The 18,752-nt window shown below is 39.0% G+C and overlaps 1 protein-coding gene across 2 annotated transcripts; it reads left to right on the top strand.

The window, feature by feature from the left end:
- Positions 1–374: 374 nt before the first annotated feature.
- On the top strand, positions 375–15,628 carry nlrc3 (NLR family, CARD domain containing 3). Of its 2 annotated transcripts, XM_017418302.3 has the most exons (19): positions 375–569; positions 3,299–3,471; positions 6,025–6,288; positions 6,487–8,233; positions 8,314–8,400; positions 8,669–8,752; positions 9,812–9,895; positions 9,974–10,057; positions 10,187–10,270; positions 11,127–11,210; positions 11,399–11,482; positions 11,569–11,652; positions 12,017–12,100; positions 12,907–12,990; positions 13,227–13,310; positions 13,431–13,514; positions 14,017–14,100; positions 14,471–14,554; positions 14,658–15,628. In XM_017418302.3, the coding sequence occupies exons 2-19, from the start codon at positions 3,348–3,350 to the stop codon at positions 14,746–14,748; spliced, it is 3,405 nt and encodes a 1,134-aa protein (XP_017273791.1). In that variant the 5' UTR covers positions 375–569; positions 3,299–3,347; the 3' UTR covers positions 14,749–15,628. The 2 variants fall into 2 exon arrangements, with proteins under 2 accessions (XP_017273791.1, XP_024862148.1); XM_025006380.2 differs by lacking the exon at positions 6,025–6,288.
- The last annotated feature ends 3,124 nt before the right edge of the window (positions 15,629–18,752 follow it).

Genomic DNA, 18,752 nt, shown 5'->3' with positions numbered 1-18,752 from the left:
GTTTTTATTCTCCTGCAGCTCACATCTGCTCGTTCCTGCTCTTCTTTTTCATAAACAGAGCGGTCATGCAGAAAACTATCCCCAAGAGCTTTTGTTTATCTCTTATCTGTCAGTAAGTCAGAATATGTCTGCAACTTTTTGTGTTCTAGTTTGCCTAACTTTAATTATATGTCATCTTGGTGTCAAACCACAGATCTGGGCTAACTACAAAGTTTATAAAAATGAGACGGGGACAGAAGCGTGGTTTGGCGTTCTGGTTTAGGTTGCTGACACGTTGCCTGCAAACGTACAAACCCTGTGTTTTTTTGCTTTCAGTTCAACCTGCTAACCACAGCACAGGAAGCTAGATAGACAGGAAGATGCAGCAGCATGAAACTGTATCTCCAGCAGCCGGGCTGACTTCATTACGAGTCGAGCTGCTGAGTTCTCGACTCTTGTTGAATTTGTGCTCCACCAGGTTCTGCTCTGTAGAAGTTTGTCCTGTTATCGTTTTTCCTTTGTGAGCTGTCATGAGATTTATGGAGCCACCGTAGAAGACGGTGGTGGTTTCCATCTTCTGACACCTCATGGTGAGTTACTGGAGTTCTGCTCCTTAAACTTTGCCTTTTCAGGGCCATGAAGCTTCATTTATCTCCAACACGCATGGTCGCCTACTTTTCCATCTTCTGATTCTAATGTAACAGAAGTATGTGTGAGCTATTAATAATTACTAAACAGGAGATCCGCTGGCACACTGTTTCCTGCTGCTTTGACTTTTTGAATTGGCTGAGATCGTACGTGATCAGCAGTTAGCCACAAAGGAAGGCTTCTGCAATTTCCTGTTGATGATTATAAGAAAATTTTAAAAAAATGTTTGTTCTACTTTGACAAGAGCTTTGTGATCTTGTAATGGAGACTGACTCTAAAAATGAACGAGTGAATGTGGCTTATAACATGAAAGTGTTTTGACTGAACAGCAAAGCTTAAAAAACCCGCCATGAAACAAATTGAGGTTCATCATTCTACAGAGATGACAACAAATACATAAAAATACCTGAGTGAGACTTTTTTTTTTCTTTAAGAATGCACACCGTAGCCAGTTCAAGGTCAGACCATTAAATGCTTGTAGAAATAACTAAAAACCCACAAGCTCCGTCTCAGAGTCCACAGACCTCAGATAGCTGGTTAAAGTTCATTACAGTAAAATTAGAAAGAGACTGAACGGTTATATCGTGTTTGAAAGGGTTACTAGAGAAAACCTCTGAAAACAACACATGGATTCAGCTGAAGTTTGCAAAAGTACATCTGAACAAACTACAAGACGTCTGAATCATTAAAACAGAGGAGACTGAAGTGAGTATGTTTGGCCAGAATGAAGACCGTAATGTTTGGGGGGAAAAAAGGCATAAAACACATCTTAGAGGCTGTCAGCACGGTGATGGGAAGCTAATGGTTTGAGCTCGTTCTGCAGCCGCAGGCCTTGAAAATCTCTCAGTCACTGAGTCGACCATGAGCCTGTCTGTAAAACAAAGTTTCTTTGACTTGAACGTGAAGCCCCTTCTCCGACAGCTGACAGTTCAAGTTCAACAATCTATATTATCCCCAAAGGGAAATTTGTTTCACAGTCAGTAGAAACACACATACACACACAAGAAAACATACTAAAATTAAAACACTAAAATCACTGCTGCTCATCTAAGAACCTGATTACTGCTGCGATAAATGAACATTTAACAGATACCTGCATCCAGGCGGGAGCGAGCTGAACTCACCATGCAGTGGGGGATCAGGATCTGCCAGGATCAGCGTGGCCTTTTTCACTAACCTCTCCTTGCGTCGGCCACTCAGGATCTTTAGGGCTGTGCCAGCAATTTTGCTGCACATCCTGACAACCTCCAAGAGTTTGTTCCTGTTATTACATGTTACAGATCCAAACCAACAGATGAAGTTAAAAGAGACTCGATAAAATATGAATAAAACATTCTCATAAAAGTAGTAGAATCCACATTACAACCACAGAGCTTCCGATAAAAGTATTAAGGCTTATGAGCCTTAATATAAAGTGAGTCCACACGCAGGTCAAAGGTCAGTCAGAACAGTTCCCAGGTATTTATATTGGTGCACTATTTCAACATCTAAAATGTGAGGTTGAATACAATTAAAAGCAGATGAAATGTCAATAAAAAAAACATCTCACAAAGGTATACTGGGTCATACAACTGGACAGTGATCCCACACAGACAAACCTCTGTAAAATAAATACTATTATGAAAGTCCAGACCTCAATCTGATTGAAAAGCTGTGCAAGAAAATTAATGAAATAAATGCCAGCAAACCTTGTAAAATGGAAGCAACATTGTAAAAGCGGTAAAAAAAGAAAAAAAGACTTATCCAAGTTACTGCTGCTAAAAGTCGCTCTACAAGCAAAGAGATCATTAGTGAGTTCTTTCACACACTTGCTCTAAATTTTGGTTTCATTTGTTTTAGACAAAAATGACATGGTGTAGCATGACACATGTTCATTTGTGGTTGTATTTATCTATTTTTAAGACCTATTTGTCAACTTTCCGCTAAGTGAATCTAATGCATTTAGAAAAAATGACCTAACTTTAAGGAGAATTAGGCAAGTATAGTGAACTGTAGCAACATGGAGCCAAAAATGACTCAATAAAAGGAGTCAAAAACGCATTTCTGACTCCTCAATTAAGCTCAGAATGTCTCATTATTCATAGCGGCCTCTTTCAATGAAGCAGGGAAATCGTGTGATTATCGTCCAATGTTTTCCAGAATTAAGGATTAATTGCTTTGAAAAGTGACCTGACTGTCTGCTACTATTTTTAAACTAACATGGGTTTGCCTACAATTATTGCAAAAAAAGTCGCTTTTAAAGACATTGTAAATGTCTCCAATGAATCATATGGCTAAAACTGAGCAGAGCGGCAGGTTTTTCTGGTTAACGGCACCCGTCAGCACCTGTCATGTCTCATAAATTATAGCAGATTCTCATGGCGGTGCAGAGCGCTGACGTGCCATCTGTACATCAGTCCAGATTACAGGAGTTCAGAAGAGATTTTCAGCACTTTCCAACAGAAGGTTCTGCATGTTGTGGGCTTTTTTGAAATGTTGCTCCTTTTCAATAAGCATTAATTACACATTTCACATATGCACTCAGACAGCAAAGTTATTTCTCATTTAAGATGTACTAAAACTGCTGGAAACTACTTTGACCTCGATTTATTTCTTCATCTTTGCTTCATCGCTCACACCCTAATTTATTCTTGCTTCACATTCTCTAAATATTTTTTTCTGTGTGTCTCAGACAAACAGAAGCATATAGGGTTGAAGACATCAGGCATTCTGATGTTCTCATGGACAGGAAGGAACATTATGACTCTATTATGGACCGAAGCAAGCGCATCACGTGGCAGGACGACTGCTACATGGACCTGCAGTCGACATCCTGCTCCACCTCACAGCACGCAGAACTAGGAGGTAAGAGTCGCCGCGTGTCCTTTTTGTTTACTTCTAGCTTTTCTTTATTAGGATTTTTCAAAGCAGAACCGCATTTGGGACGAGTGTAAATGGTGTCATAAGCGAAACTTAAATGTACTGATGGAAAAATGATGGGAAAAAAAGAGTCTGCAGCTTTTGTTCCTCACAGAAATAAAAAAGCCAATCAGTGGTAAGAATTAAGACAAGATCATTGATTTCCAACAGTGGCAAAGCAAATCACAAAATCTCTTTGTTTTGTTTTGATTAGTCTGTAATTAGACTGATTATCATCAGTTTTGTGTATCATTCTCTGCCAAATTCTGTTTTTTATCAAAGGTATTGAGATACAGAGGTGAGGTTAGATCTTTTTTTATATAGCAGCTAAGTTGTATTCATAAAACTGGATGATTAGCCAGTTTATCTTTCTTTGTTTTTGATAACAGAAAACAAATATGAAAGAAAAACAATAATTTCATGTCAGACGTGGATTAAAATCAGTGGATCACTACATAAAGACAGAGGTTGTTCATTATTGAAACTCATGCTCACTTAAACATCCTCTGTAAAGTCTTTCGAAAATGGACACTTTAGGCTTTAAGGTGGGAAAAAACCCTACCGTCACCACATCCTTTTTTCGAGGAAACCTAAACATTATTTAGCAAGCTTGTATTTGTTTACAATTATTGTCATTTCTTTTAGTGAGTTAAAAGTCACAGGATGCTGAAAATACTTTAATAATCGTTTCATGTTTCTATGCCTGAAGGCTGAATTAGGAAAAAACTTAGAAATCTTTTAAAGATTTTAAGATTGTCAGTAAAACATCTTCCACTCGCTTTAATATATTCCAAGTACTTTGTTAAGGCTAGACTCAGTGTTTTAATTTTCTTGCCATTTTCTCCTTTTTATTTTACTTTTTATCTTTAAATGGACACTAATGATAAAGATATTATAGGAACACAACAGATGAGTCGGTGCTGTTTGAATTTGAACAGTGAGAAAACCGATGTAACGTTGATTATCTAGGTTATGACACATTTTCTTTCTGACTAATGAAAAAAAAGAGAAGAAACATTAAAATAACATATCTTCTAATGTCAATGCATATTTTTATGAACTCCAATACAACACAAATGTAATCAAAACTTGTCAATCTTCCAAACTTCATTAACTTGTTTGGTCCTTATTAATCATACAGGAACATAGCAGACTCTTCAAAGCTCAGTGCTCATCAACCACAAGCGCCGCTTTTATAATCTAAAAGTAAATATGATGTGCATTGTTACCTGTAATGCAGGTAGAACAAATGTAAAGATGTTGAGGTGTTTTTTTTTGCCTTGCAGCTTTCTTTGTCTGAGGTGCAGAAATGGCATTGAGCTACACTAACAGACAAACTGAAAACAACTACTTAGAAAACACAAAATGTATTTGTGGTGGTGGGGGGGAAAACAGCCATGAATAAATCTGTTAACCACAAAGATGGAAATGCTGCATTTAGGGTTGCATAGCAACGAGTGACACAGAAAACCAAACATTACATGTTATAAGAAGAAGAGACACTCCTCTAGATTTCTGCAAAATCTTGATGTGGAGGTCATGCAGTCATTTTGGAGCTGGAACTGAGAAGTGACTTACTTTCACAACAGGGCAATGACTGAACAAAAAGAAGTTTTGCATGCGCATAATGATTGCTGCAAGGAGGAAATAAAAATATTCAGAAGACAATGGATTGGACGCTTCTGTTGATTACAAGCACAGCACCAGTAATCCCTATAACAGCGATCATCAACTGGTGGTCTGTGGTCCAGATATGGCCCACAAGCTCATCCCATTTGTCCCACTAAGTATTATACAATTAATAAATAAAGATACATTAACCTGTTTGCTCGCTCACACATGTGATCAGACACTGACGCAGCAAAACAACCAGCTGCTAAACCTACCAGATTATTTTCACTCTTAAGCTCAATAAATACCTAAAAGTGGCTGACCACCAAACTTTCTGACTAGAACAATACTGGCTCTTGAGCAGACTTTGTTAATAACCATTTCCCTACAGTTATATCATTTTGCATTACAAGTATAAATACTTTGCACTATCATTTTAAGGCTTTTTTAGTGATATTTCTAATATGTCAGTTCACCTGTGAGGTTTTGTAAAGCCATGTCCAGAGTTTCAATGCTCATACACTCATGTGAGGTATACCAGTTACCATTTGTTTGTTGCATTAGTTGTTTTTTGCTTATTTTAGAGTTGACTGAACTTGATCAAAATGTTCTTCTGGAGATGGCATGTTTTTCCAGTTTACCCCTTACCAAAAGGCTTTCAGTAATTATGTCTCTGTAAAGTCACAGAAAAAAGCAAACAAAAAAACAACAACATTACATTGAATTAAAGTAACAATTTAATTAAATTAAATGAAGAATTGTTGCTCTAGAACAGTATGTGGTCTTCCTACAGCATATAAAAAATTTCAAATCAAAAGTTTTATCTCATTTTGGCATAATCCAGCTAGTCTTCCTGAGTGGCTTTATCAGAGTTTTGTTTTGGTTTAGATCGTCAGTGGATCCATAAGTACCAAGACCAGCTACGGAGATTTACTTCATCTTCCTTCTTGGAGGAGATTTTGTGCCACCTCAGAAAGGTGGGCATCCTGACTTTGGCTGAGGACACTGACATCAAGGAAGCTGGCCAGTTACAGGACCAAGTTGCCATGCTCACCACTATTGTCTCTAGCAAGGAAAGTCAGAGCTCCGAAGCCCTACAAGCATTTATAGAGAGCTCCGATTCGCCAGTTGCCCAGCTCATATTAAACCACGGTAAGAGTATCAAGCTAAATTTAAATAGAATGGATGATGGTTTGATTTCAAAATCCTCTTAACACCTAATCAAACTGCGCTCGTGTCCCAAACGTGTTCAGTCTACTGTAAAATGTTAGCAGAGCACTTTGTATTTTGGCATGAAGACTGTACTTTGTGGTAATCTTTTAACATCCATTCAATTTTATTTTCCCATAGATTCCATGTTTAAGAAGCACAAAGAGGTGCTGTTGCAGCAATTTGAAAACTACAGAGACAGAGATTCTGTCAGCTGCCCCAAGCTGAACATTTCCTCAAGAACCTTGCTGCTGGTTGATGGACTTTCTGACTTCCAACAAAAAGAGCACGACCTGATGCAGGTCGGAGTGACTCGAGGTGGCAAAAGAAATCACCTGAGGCAGCTGGGGCTAGAGAAGCTCTTTGAGCCCCTGACGCGGGTCAGTTTGCCTCCCAGGGTCTCCCTCACCGTTGGGGTGGCTGGCATTGGCAAAACAACATGGGTACGACACTTCGTCAGGCAGTGGAGCCAAGGGGTCATCTGCCCAGATATACACTTTGTTTTACCTTTCACCTTGTGCGAGCTGAACTCGCTGGAAAAGCTTTCTGTCGAGAGGCTGGTGAAAATGACTTTCCCTCATTTGGCAGACCCCAGTCTGGTCCTGAGCAGCGCCTGCCGGACGCTGCTCATACTCGACGGTTTGGATGAGTTTCGCACAACTTTAAATTTCTCTGACGCAGCTTCTTGCAATGACCCGAAGAAAGAAATTCCCATCGACGACCTGATTACCAACGTCATCCGGGGGAACTTGCTCCCAGAGGTGGCGGTGTGGGTGACTTCAAGACCAGGAATAGCCTCACTCATCCCTGGAGGACTGGTGGACAGGGTAACGGAGATCCCAGGATTCAGTCCCAAGGACATTCAGATCTTCCTGAACCACCACTTCTCTGAGAGGGATTTCAGCAGCAGAATGTGGGCACACTTGGAGTCCAATAAGACCATGATGGTTATGTGCAACATACCATGCATTTGTTGGATGGTAGCTGACACCTTGTTGTACATCATGCAGAATGGAACACAGGAGAGCCTCCCGAGGACTTGCACTGAGCTGTATGCCCATTTTTGTTCCATGAAAGCCGAAGTAGGTGAGCCAAGAGGCAGGGAGCCTGTAAAAATGGAACAGCTTCACGGGACCAATCGTAAACTGCTGGCAAACCTTGGACGGATGGCATTCTATGGCCTCCTGAAACACAAGTACACCTTCAGCGAGCAGGATCTCAGAGCTTACGGGATAGATTTACTGTTAACTCAAAGCAGTTTTGGTTCTGGAGTTCTTATCCGAGGAGAGTCCACCATACACACGACATACAGGTTTACACATCTGACATTGCAGGAGTTTCTTGCAGCTACTTTCTATTATGTTTCCTCAAAGCGAGCCATCTTTGACCTGTTCTCAGAGAGCACCATGTCCTGGCCAAAGATTGGCTTCCAAAACCACTTCAGAAACGCCTTTCAGCATGCACAACAAGCTGAAAATGGACACTTGGATTTGTTTGTGCGATTCCTGACAGGCCTGCTGTGTCTAACAGCACTTAAGCCTCTTGCTGGGCTCCTGGCTCTCGGGAAAGACGATGGGAATCAGAAGGCATGGGCATCAGGGTTTCTACAAGGCCTCTTAGCCAGCGTGGGTGCTGTAGTTTCCCTCCGGGCTGTCAACTTGGGGTACTGTTTACAGGAGCTGCAACACACAGAGCAGCTTCGGAGCATAGAGGAGGACTTACGGCTCTGTAGCTTGGCTGGAAAGTTAACCCGGCCTCACTGCGTGGTGCTGGGCTACCTGCTACACGTGTCTCCAGAGTGCAGCGAACAGACCAACCTGACGGGCTGTCTGAACTACGCAATAGTCAAAAGTTTACTCCCGCAGCTGCTGTACTGTAGCCATCTCAGGTCAGCTCGTCAAAGCACAATCTCTCAGTTGACTAAAGCTCAGATTTAAGGCTGAAACCTTTCTGCTATCTGCTGAACAGGCTGGAGAATAACAACTTCAAAGACGATGTGATGGAGTTGCTCGGAAGCCTCTTGAGTGCCAAAGACTGCCACATCTGCAAAATAAGGTTAAATCACATTTAAAAGTTTATTTTCTTATCAATGTAAAGTGTCAAATAAAGAACATTTTCCCTTCTCATAGGCCTGAACCACAAGTTTCTTATTTATTCAAACAATGACAAAAACTTCAATCCTTAAAATGTTTTCTGGCTGAATGCAAAGCTGCAGAAGACACTCAGTGGTTATTACCTAATTGGTACCAGTCTGAATAATGAATTCCGTTGCTGACAGTATTTTGTGTCTTTAAACTGTAAATCCTTCTGTTCACCTTTCCAGTTTGGCAGACAATGCCATCAGCAACAAAGGAGCCAAAGCCCTGAGCCGAGCCCTCCTGGTGAATCGAACACTAACGTCTTTCAAGTAAGATTGAACGCCGAATTAAAGGACAAATCAGAGTTTGTGTTCAGCTTATTCTTTATGAACACACAATGCTTTTTGGGGTCCATTGAAGTCATTTTCAGAACTTAAAACCTAAATCAGTTATTTGTTCATTTGTTTGAACCCAGTAAAGCCTTGCTGTTGTATGTCATGCAAAATGAGGGTTGTTTTGCTAAAGCAATTAAAGGCCTAGAATTTCGTGAAGGAATGCATATCACTTGCTGCCTTTCAGAGCAGAGTTTTAAACTAAAATCATTTTATGTTGAAAAGTGATGGAGTTTTGGCTGTTTCATATACTATTGTGAGATCTCTTGAGATGATCTGCCACACCAAATTTAGCTCACTATCTGTAAAATTACCTGAGTTATTGCCATTTTTGTGTTGACTAAATTTATTAGCTGTGGTAGCCGTCTTGAATTTGAGTGGCTCCAAATGTTAATCGGTTAGACATACAACCAAGTTTTACTTTCTGAAAGATTGATTTTATCTGTCCAGTGGTTCATGAGGTATTTCACTGACAGACAGAATTCACGCCACAAGTTAAGGCCAAAGTTTTAAGCAAAAATATTGCACAATGTGTCCACTTTCTTTCTCTTTCTTTCTATTCTTTTGCCTCGAGAACTCGTCAGTGCTTTGTTAAATGTCAGACAAGCTCAGAAACGCTTCAGGTGACATTTCTACGTGCAGTGACAGACTGTGTGACAGTGGCTTCCCAAGATACCCAGAGCTAATGTGCTTGTATTGATCAGCTCTCATGTAGTGCAGACTACAGGCTTCAGGGTCAGTGCTTTCCAGCTTCTGTTTTCATGCACTGACATGTCCTCACACACCCCCTGACTTTATTTGTTCATTCAAAAGAAACCAAAGATCTTTTTTTTCTCCTGAGAAACATTCATTTTGAAGTAAGGCCCTCTTTTGTACCTGTGTCTGTTAGATAAAGGCTCAAGCTAGTTAACAAACTGTACATTTAAGTTTCTTTCTGTTTTAGAAAACTGGGTTGGTTTGATTAAAAAGGAAGTTAACCTCTTTATTATGATCCAGCCTCCGGAACAACAGCATTGGGTCTAGAGGAGCAAAGTTCCTCGCAGAGGCTCTGAAAATGAACCAAGCCCTAATATCAATCAAGTGAGTTTAACTTTGGTTTATATATTCAAATAGCCATGCTGAGGCCTTTTTTACAGGATCCAAATATGTCTTCACCAGCTTGCAGAACAACTCCATCGAGGAGGAAGGTGCTCAGGCCCTTGCAGAGGTGCTACAGTGCAACCGCAAACTGGTGTCTCTGAAGTAAGTTTAGTCTTGTTTTCAGTTTGCGTCTGTTCATAACTGCATCGTACACGTGTAAAAAGAAAGTGTTTTAAGGGTTATAAACGGTAATGTTTAGTGTGTTTTCTTTTCATGCATGTGCTGTCACAGTTTGCGGAAGAATACGATTGGAGCGGGTGGAGCCAAAAGGATCGCAAATGCACTGAAGACGAACCGAACTCTTACAAAGCTGATGTAACCACTTTTACAAAACTCATCTGATAAACACTTAGCTCCGGTGCTAATTCTGGTTTAAACCTATTTGTGTATTTAAATTTAGTAATTTAATACCACACTAACTTGTTGCTTACTGTGAATATGTCCACAGAATATGCTTGACTTCATGTTACCTAGAATTTTCTAAACAACAACTGTGTAAACTTAAAAAAATAAACAGATTGAAGTTATGGGCAAGCCACAATATATTTGTTTCAAGTATAACAAAAACAAATAAGACTGAAATGGAGACTCTGTGTTGGTTTCAAAATAAACACGCTAGTTTTGGTTTGAACATTTGCTACGTAGCTTCAGTAAATAGGCCAAATGGAAACGGGTCACTCACATCATTAGGAACAAAAGCTGTGCTTCTTTATCTCCAATAAATAAATGCATTCAGAGTTTAGGGAATCGAGAAAAATAAGCTGAAAAAAAATGGCTGAAAAGCTATTGAAGTAATCTTCAGCTTTTCAGGCTGCACTACTTTCAAAATGCGCTATTTTTTATTCTTAGTTGAAGGAAAAAGGGACTAATCGTCTTTTTAATCAGAAAAAAGGGTCAAACCCCAGCCTTTGTGGCATTGTGGGATTTATTAGACCACATTACATGGAAAATTAGATTTCTCTGAAAGCACCAATGATGCTGAATGATAACAATATGTTTTGGTGTCTTTCAGATAGTGTCTTGCTTAATTCTTAATGAGATGATGCTAAATAAGCATGATGCTACATGCATTTTAAAAGGAATTCATTGCATTCTGGTGCTGTTTACAGGTTGTGCTGCACTTTAACCATTTTTAACCATATTTACGATGTACTCTTCTTCTTCTCTACAGTCTTTGTAGTAACCAGCTCGGGGACAAAGGAACAGTCGCTCTGGCTGAGGCATTGACATTAAACCACACTCTGCTGTCGCTTCAGTCAGTATCTTATAATCAGCTGTGCACTTTAGCCTGTTTTCCATTACCTTGAAATCAAACAGTTTTCTGCTAATGCATTTTGTTATTGTGGAACAATACTTTGGTTTGATAAGTGTGGAAAAACCTGGCGATTCCTCTTTCAGGTAACTCATTATAGTTATATTAAACCCTTTTCCCCCTCACATCAGACTTCAAAGTAACTCAATCAGCAACAAAGGAATGACAGCACTGACCAAATCCCTCAGGCTGAACCGAGGCTTGGTCTCTTTGAAGTGAGTGTTAAACCCAAAGCCTCTTTCCGAATTGTTCGCTGGCACAGTCATCTCAGACTCAAACCTTTTATTCTCTGTCTGTACAGTCTAAGGGAGAACTCAATTGGGGTGGAGGGAGCTAAGAACATGGCTCAAGCCCTGCAGGAGAACAACTCCTTACAGGACCTTGAGTGAGTCACCTCATTAATATCAGCGCAGAATAATTATCCACAGTTGTGTGGAGCAATCAGACTATACAGAAGAAATTAATCTCCCAGGCTGTTGCAGGATGAAAAACCACCAATTATTATGACACTCACAGCAGCTTCTACACCTTGTCAGGTCCAGCAACATGATCATTAATACCCTTTTCTAATTAAAAGCAATTTCACACTTTAAAGCTGAGTGTAAAAGCCCATACACACTGACACGGACAAATACATAAATAGTGATGTGTTTGTGCTTATTTTTATCATGTGTCATTGTTCATTGCATGAATTATAGGTCTGTGTGTGTGTGTGTGTGTGTTTGCCTATTTGCATGTCTGCATCCCAGCCTCACAGCAAACCTGTTGCACGATGAAGGGGTTCAAGAAATAGCCGGAGCAATCAAGTTTAATCAGGGGCTAACCTCTCTGCAGTAAGTGGAGTTTGTTTTACGGGCCGAACGTTACAGGAATCAGTGAATCCAGCAGTCAAAGTTAGCTGGCATTACTGTGGGAAATTTAATCCTCAGAATGATGTGTGCTTAGAGTCAGAAGGCGGTTTTAAAACGACTGAGACACCAGCTATCACCTGAAACAACGGGGATTTGCAACATTGATTTTAAACTGGAATCCAAACGTGGCTGCACAGCTGCATCTGGTTTACACTCTTCACTGTTTGGTGATTCATTACAAAACTGCAAACCTGCTACACAAAGTAAATTAACCACTGAAAATTGGTTATAAAAAACAACTAATAAAATCATTTTATTGTTCTGGATTCAGATGTTCAGATTTGTCAAGTCAGTCTAATAGGATGTATTTAAATTGTTTAAGTAAATGTATAGTTAGTTTTAACAATTTTCATTGGTTAAGTGTGCTATTTGATTATTAGCAGCAACTTTTCATTTTTCTATTCTGTATAATTTGACTTTTTTGCTTTATAACAGTACAGCACTACACTTTATGATACAATCCTAATTATAATAAACAATTAGTTGCAAACACAATTTTACGGACATTTGTTGGAATACATTTAATGTAAATACAGTTTTTATCTGCTGGAACTGAAAACATATTGGTAATAAATTAAAAAAACAGTTTAATCTGAATTTAGGGAAAGAAAATGGAGTCATGCCTTGTAAATTCAGTGATATAAATAGAAACACCAAACAATCCTTTTCAATTTTATTCTGCTGGTTGTTATATCTGACCCTGTGTATCTCTTCTTTTCTTTTTTCAGTCTCCAGTGGAATTTTATCAAGTCTACAGCAACTAAAGCTCTGGCTCAAGCACTTCGCTCCAACACCAAAATTCAGCTCCTGGAGTGAGACACACACACTTCACTCACCTCCAACCCACACACTGCACTTTCTCTCTATTTATATCAGTCCACCATGAACTACTAAATTGGATTCTGCCAGCAACTTACTACTAACTAGAGCCGTTTTTTAATTAGTGATGGTTTTCTGTGCCGCTTTGTAATACCAAACAAATAAGGCAGGAGAATTCCTCCCAGCTGGTGTTTGAGTATTTTTCTTTTTTCTCCATCTTTTGCTGCAGTCTGCAAGAAAACGCTATCGGTAACGAAGGTGTCATTTTCCTCGCTGACGCTCTGAAAATCAACAAGTCTCTGCGAACCCTATGGTTGGTGTCCACGAATAACGTCTGAATACCAGTTTTACGCAGATAAAAATGAACATAAATTTGTGAAATGACTTTCTCTCCACACTTCACACCTGGTCATGTTTTTTGCCCTTTGTTTAGCCTGCAGGGAGTTTCAGCAGGTAAAAGCGGTGCTGTTGCCATGGCAGAAGCCCTGGTGGTCAATCAGACTTTGCAAACATTGGAGTGAGTCCAGGTTTTCTCAAAGCTTTATGCCTGTAGATCTTTACATTCAATCACAGTCAGTAAGTGAGCAAATTTGTGCTTATTGGCTTTTTGAGATGCATTCACGTAACCTCTTAGTTCTCTGTATTTGTTTTTGACTTTTATTTTAGCAGAACGATTGAGACTGAAATTAACTGTAATGATAAAATTTAAAACAGACTGAATCAAAATGATTATGCTTTGAACTGAAGTTTCTTGGAACATAGGCTGGTAAAAAAAACAAAAATCTTGGCCTTGTGCATGAAGCTCTTCTGTATTTTTCTCCATGCAGCGTTTATCATGCCACTCTTAATCATCAGTTTAAGTTAAAAAAAAAAACAGTCATGAGATTTTATCTGCTGCTGAAACAGCACTAAAGAAACATGACGTAAAAAAAAGTTTCAAAGCTTATTCTAGATGAGTTGTGTTCCTAACCTTGAGTGTTTCCTGTTGTTTTGTTTTGGTTTTTTTTTATTAATATTAGCCTGCGTGGGAATTCTGTAGGGATGGAGGGAGCTAAGGCGCTGGCCAACGCCTTGAAATGCAACAGAAGCCTTAAATCATTAAAGTAAGTCCTGGCTGCAGTTTACTGTCACACATTTGGACCAAAACTTTTACATGCATGATGCTTCACGTTCAAACTTTCCAAACTAGAGCTCCTTTAGTTTACCATTGATTTATTTTTATTTATTTATTGCTTACTGTGAACATTTTCATAGTGAAATTCAGGCTGATATCACACTACACTGCTAAGGTTGATTTAGTTCAATCTGGTGTCCCTTCCATATCCATATAACTCAGATTAAAAATACATTTTTGTCACATTTTTTTGAAAATGCAGCAGGTAGCTTGGGCTTTTCGCCTCAGTGAATGCTTACAAATAACTACCCTGGACATATGATGGACTAAAATCAGTGACTGACTCTGTGAATCATCAGTCTGCAGGAAAACGCTCTGGGTATGGATGGAGCCATATTTATTGCAACGGCTTTAAAGGGAAACCACCAGCTAACATACATCAAGTATGGGTTGTTGTTCTTTTTTTTTGCTACATATTTGTTTAACACCAGTTCAAAAATCTGTTTAAAACAAACCTGTCCTTTTTTTCTCCCTGTCTCTCTGTAGTTTGCAGGGAAATGGCATTGGAGAATCAGGAGCGAAAGTCATCTCTGATGCGATACGAGCCAGTGCTTCGGACTGCGTGGTGGACATTTAACTCAGGAAGGAAGAGCGTTTACAGAGGAGGGAGAACTTCAGCCATAACTTAGTCAACCTCTTGCTTTATAAGACACTTTAATACCAAACTGTGGCCACGCTCAGTTGATAGACTGATCCTCTTTCATTTAGAGGACTGATGCCTTAGCTCTGCCACATGTTGAAATATTTATGACAAGATATGAAACGCTGCCCTTGATAAGCTCATTAAACGAAAGAAATTAAAAGCCTAGCATTCCTTGGAAGAATGAATATTACCCGCCACCTTTCATGCCAGAATTCAAAACAACAATTATCTTATGATGAGAGGGTTTGGTCAAACCTGTAAAGGATGTTATGTGCGATCGCAGACAAGGTCTCGCAAGATGTGTTAGTGCTCAGAGTATGTGTTGGGAATGACTCTCAGCTACTACCACAGCGAATTTTAGCTCTGTATCTGTTAAATTCACTGAGTTATAACCATTTTTGTGTTGGATAAGTTCAATAAGCTGTGGTGGCCATCTTGAATTGGGTTGACACCAAACGTTAAGGAGCTGTAAACGTACATCCAAGTTTTCTAAGAGTTTCATTAAATTTTCCCAGTGGTTCATAAGATATTTTGCTAACAGACAAACACACCTTAAGTGGTGGGTGATAAAAAGGCTTAATACATGGAGTGTAATATTATTAAGTATTTGCTGTATGTAAATGGATAAACGATTAACACATTGTACAACACTTTGTAGAACCAATGAAATGAAAATGCTCCTGTAGGTGTAGAACATGAACCATTTATTTTACAATTCTCTGCGTTTTTTGATAAATACTGTAACAAGATTTAAAGATGTAAATAGTTTCTAAGGTTCAGGACAAATGAAGGCAAAATAAAGCTGAGAAAATACTCAAGTGGCACCATGATACATTTATTGTCCGGCAAGGTGACACAGAAGTCATTAAGTGGGGTTTTTGTTCTGTTAAGAGCAACACAGGAAGCAGCAACTCAGAAAAGAAAGCTCTGATAAAATTTTGGAAGAGTTGAAAGCCAGACAAAGTTGCTTTACAGGAGAATTCATTTTTATTGTTTGTTGTTTTCACAAAACATACAGCAGCCCATCAGGATCCATCCTCAGTGGTTCATCCAAGGTCTCAGCACACTGCTGCAGATATAAGACTTGTTCGAAACAACACATCTGCTCTCACAGCCTGTCAGTATCCTATATACCTCCTCTGGTCTTCTATTTAAAGCATTCTGAATATTTCTAATGTTTCTCCTCTATTTTCAGCAAATCTACCAATCTCTGGTTTATCTATTTATTCATGGACCATGGAAGTTTTGTTATTGTATCTACTTTTTTGACTTCAATTGTGTATTTTTTTCCTATAAGTGCAGCGGTTTTTTTCTTCTCTCTGAGAATCAAGCACAAAGAGCACAATAATATTTGTAATTCTTGTGTGGGATAATAGTGAGGAAGTGATTTCCTTTCACCGCACTCTCCTGGATCCAGCTGAGCAGTTCTGTGTGAAAAAGAGGTTCATGTTCATTAAATTCAACACCAGTGGTGCAGAAATGTAACAGAACGACACATTGGATGGTTGCATAAAATTATTTTTCTATTTTCCCTCCGCCAGGCAGAGTTATCAGTTCGGATGTCTATAAAATATACCTTGACAAGATATGGGTGCAGTTAAATCTTTGTACAACCAGAGCATTTATGTATAAGAGGGCAATCTTGGATTGTTTTTTTATATATCTATTTGCGCCAAGTAGTGTAGTTTTTTTGCTTTGTTGTACAACAATTACTTTCTGTTAACAAGCAAGGCAGCAGAAATGTGCCTGAAAATGTAAGAGCAATGTGAAACACTGAACACACACTAAGCAATAAAAAGAGGGGTAAGGGTACAATGAGATACTATATAGAAAAATTCCCACACTTGCTTGTTATGTCCACTGACACCGTTGCCTTGGAAACTTCCCAGTCTTGATGTTACCAGAACCTAAAAAAACAGGATCTTGAAGGATGGTTTTAGTTATTTTATAGTTTCCGACATTATGATGACTTAAAGTTTAAAATGGTCTCCACCCAACAGGGCTCTCAGTCTGTAGATCAGGTGGGCAGTCCTGGTCCTCAAGGGCCACTATCCTGCATTTTTTACTTGTTTCCCTGCTCTTACACACCTGATTCAGTGGTTTAATCACCTCTTCGTGTTCTGCAGAAGCCTGTTAATCACCCATTGATTCAAATCAGGTGGAGCAGGGAAACAAGTAAAACATGAAGGGTGGTGGCCCTCGAGGACCAGGATTGGAGACCACTGCTATAGACCAATCTCAAAATTGCCTTTTCCCTTGAAAGTTTTAGAAAAAGTTGTTTTTAAATCAACTACAGGGATTTTTAGTGCCAACAACATAGGTTAAAAAATTCCAGTCTGGTTATAAATCCCACCACAGCCCCTTTAGAAGTTTTTAATGACCTTATTTTGACTGCTGACTCAGGAAGCTCTGCCCTTTTAGTTCCTTCAGACCTTTCTGCTGCCTTTAGCGCTGTATCACATGTTGCTGTCGTGACTCGTGCAGGTGGTTGGTGTGAAAAGCACAGTTTTATCCTGGTTTAGGTCCTACCTACAGGAGTTTATCTGTTCATTCTTCTGTCCATATGCTTAGCTCTTAAGAGCCCATCTAAAGGATTTAACTCAACTTTGTTAGATTTATCTGCCTGGATTATGGAGCGTGCTTCAGGACCTTTTTGTGTTGTAACATTTTGGACTTGGGTCCTGAAACCCGTTCACCTGGAGCGGTGAGAATAATACACACAGTTTGAAGAAATGGAATAAACGAGCAGGTAAATGAGACTTTCCAGGCAAAATGTTTTGAGCCTGTTCTTCGTGAGTCACTGTGACACAGAGGGTCGAGCACACATGTGATAATTAACTTGTTGCGCGAGCAGATGTAATTATAGTAAAGTACTGTGCACATGAATGCTTTAATTGTTCAGCATTTGTTGCTCAAACACACTGAGCATGACAAAAAAATTTAAAAAAATAACACAGCAGAACAAGAATAAGCCATAAGCCAGCTCTGATTCAAATCAAAAATAGTTTGTATTTAATTTGCACCACATTTTCAGATCATGCACAGAACCTAAGACTTCCTTTTTAAACGACCTACTTTTATTTATGATTTATGTTTTTACTCATTATCGCCGAAAAGTGAAGGCTGTAATGTTTTTACCCATGTCTGTGTGTTTATTTGTAGCGTTAACTAAAATTAGCAGTGGATGGGTTTTAATGAAACTCTCAGAAAGGAATCGCTGGATGTGTATCTACAACTGATTAGCTTTAGAACCTGATTCAAGATGGCTACCACAGCTAATCAACCCTAACAAACACAAAACAGGCTTTAATTTTGTCAGTTTAACAGACCTCCACCTAAAACGTAGTGTGGTAGTCGCTGAGTTTCATCCCAAACTCATACTTCAAGCGCTAACAGATCTTAGGAGATTTTACAATATTGCCTAAGATTATGGATAATATCATTAACAAGATTTGACCAATCTGGCTATCCCTTAATCCTTTTTTCTTTTAGTTATCTGCTCTGTTTTCTTCTTCTTGTGTTGAAGTTTGTCTACATTCAGAAGGAAATGTTTGAAGACCCTAAGTAGCACATCAACTTTAATTAACTTTTTAATGGTTTTGAGCACTTAATCACCTAAAAGGTATTCCCAAAACAAGAAAAAACTATCTATCTATTCAAAACACAAGAAATGTATTCTCTGTGTCATTGGTGGGCGAGATGTTGGTGAAAACACAAAATTTATGACTGCATTTTACTTCAGAGATCACAGCTTTCGGTATAAAATAATAATAATAATAAAAATGCTGAAAACAATTTTGTTGCAATTTGAATAAAGCAGAAGTGGTCCTGAGAAAACAAAGTTTTAAATTAGACTTAGAAACCCTTTTATTAAGAACCGAAACAACATCCAGCAGAAAAGCTGCATGTGGTATGGATTTTTTGTTTTGTTTTGTCAT

This window comes from Kryptolebias marmoratus, linkage group LG17, assembly GCF_001649575.2.
Source record: "Kryptolebias marmoratus isolate JLee-2015 linkage group LG17, ASM164957v2, whole genome shotgun sequence".
In the NCBI taxonomy this organism is placed as follows: Eukaryota; Metazoa; Chordata; class Actinopteri; order Cyprinodontiformes; family Rivulidae; genus Kryptolebias; species Kryptolebias marmoratus.
The sequence above is the reverse complement of the archived record's forward strand: the minus strand, read 5'-3'. Positions and strand labels throughout refer to the sequence as shown.

Coding starts and splice junctions, on each gene's coding strand:
- nlrc3 (XM_017418302.3), top strand. CDS start 3,348: ATGGACAGGAAGGAACATTATGACTCTATTATGGACCGAAGCAAGCGC. Junction 12,991..13,226: donor ACCAAAATTCAGCTCCTGGA/GTGAGACACACA, acceptor CTTTTGCTGCAG/TCTGCAAGAAAACGCTATCG. Junction 14,555..14,657: donor CACCAGCTAACATACATCAA/GTATGGGTTGTT, acceptor GTCTCTCTGTAG/TTTGCAGGGAAATGGCATTG.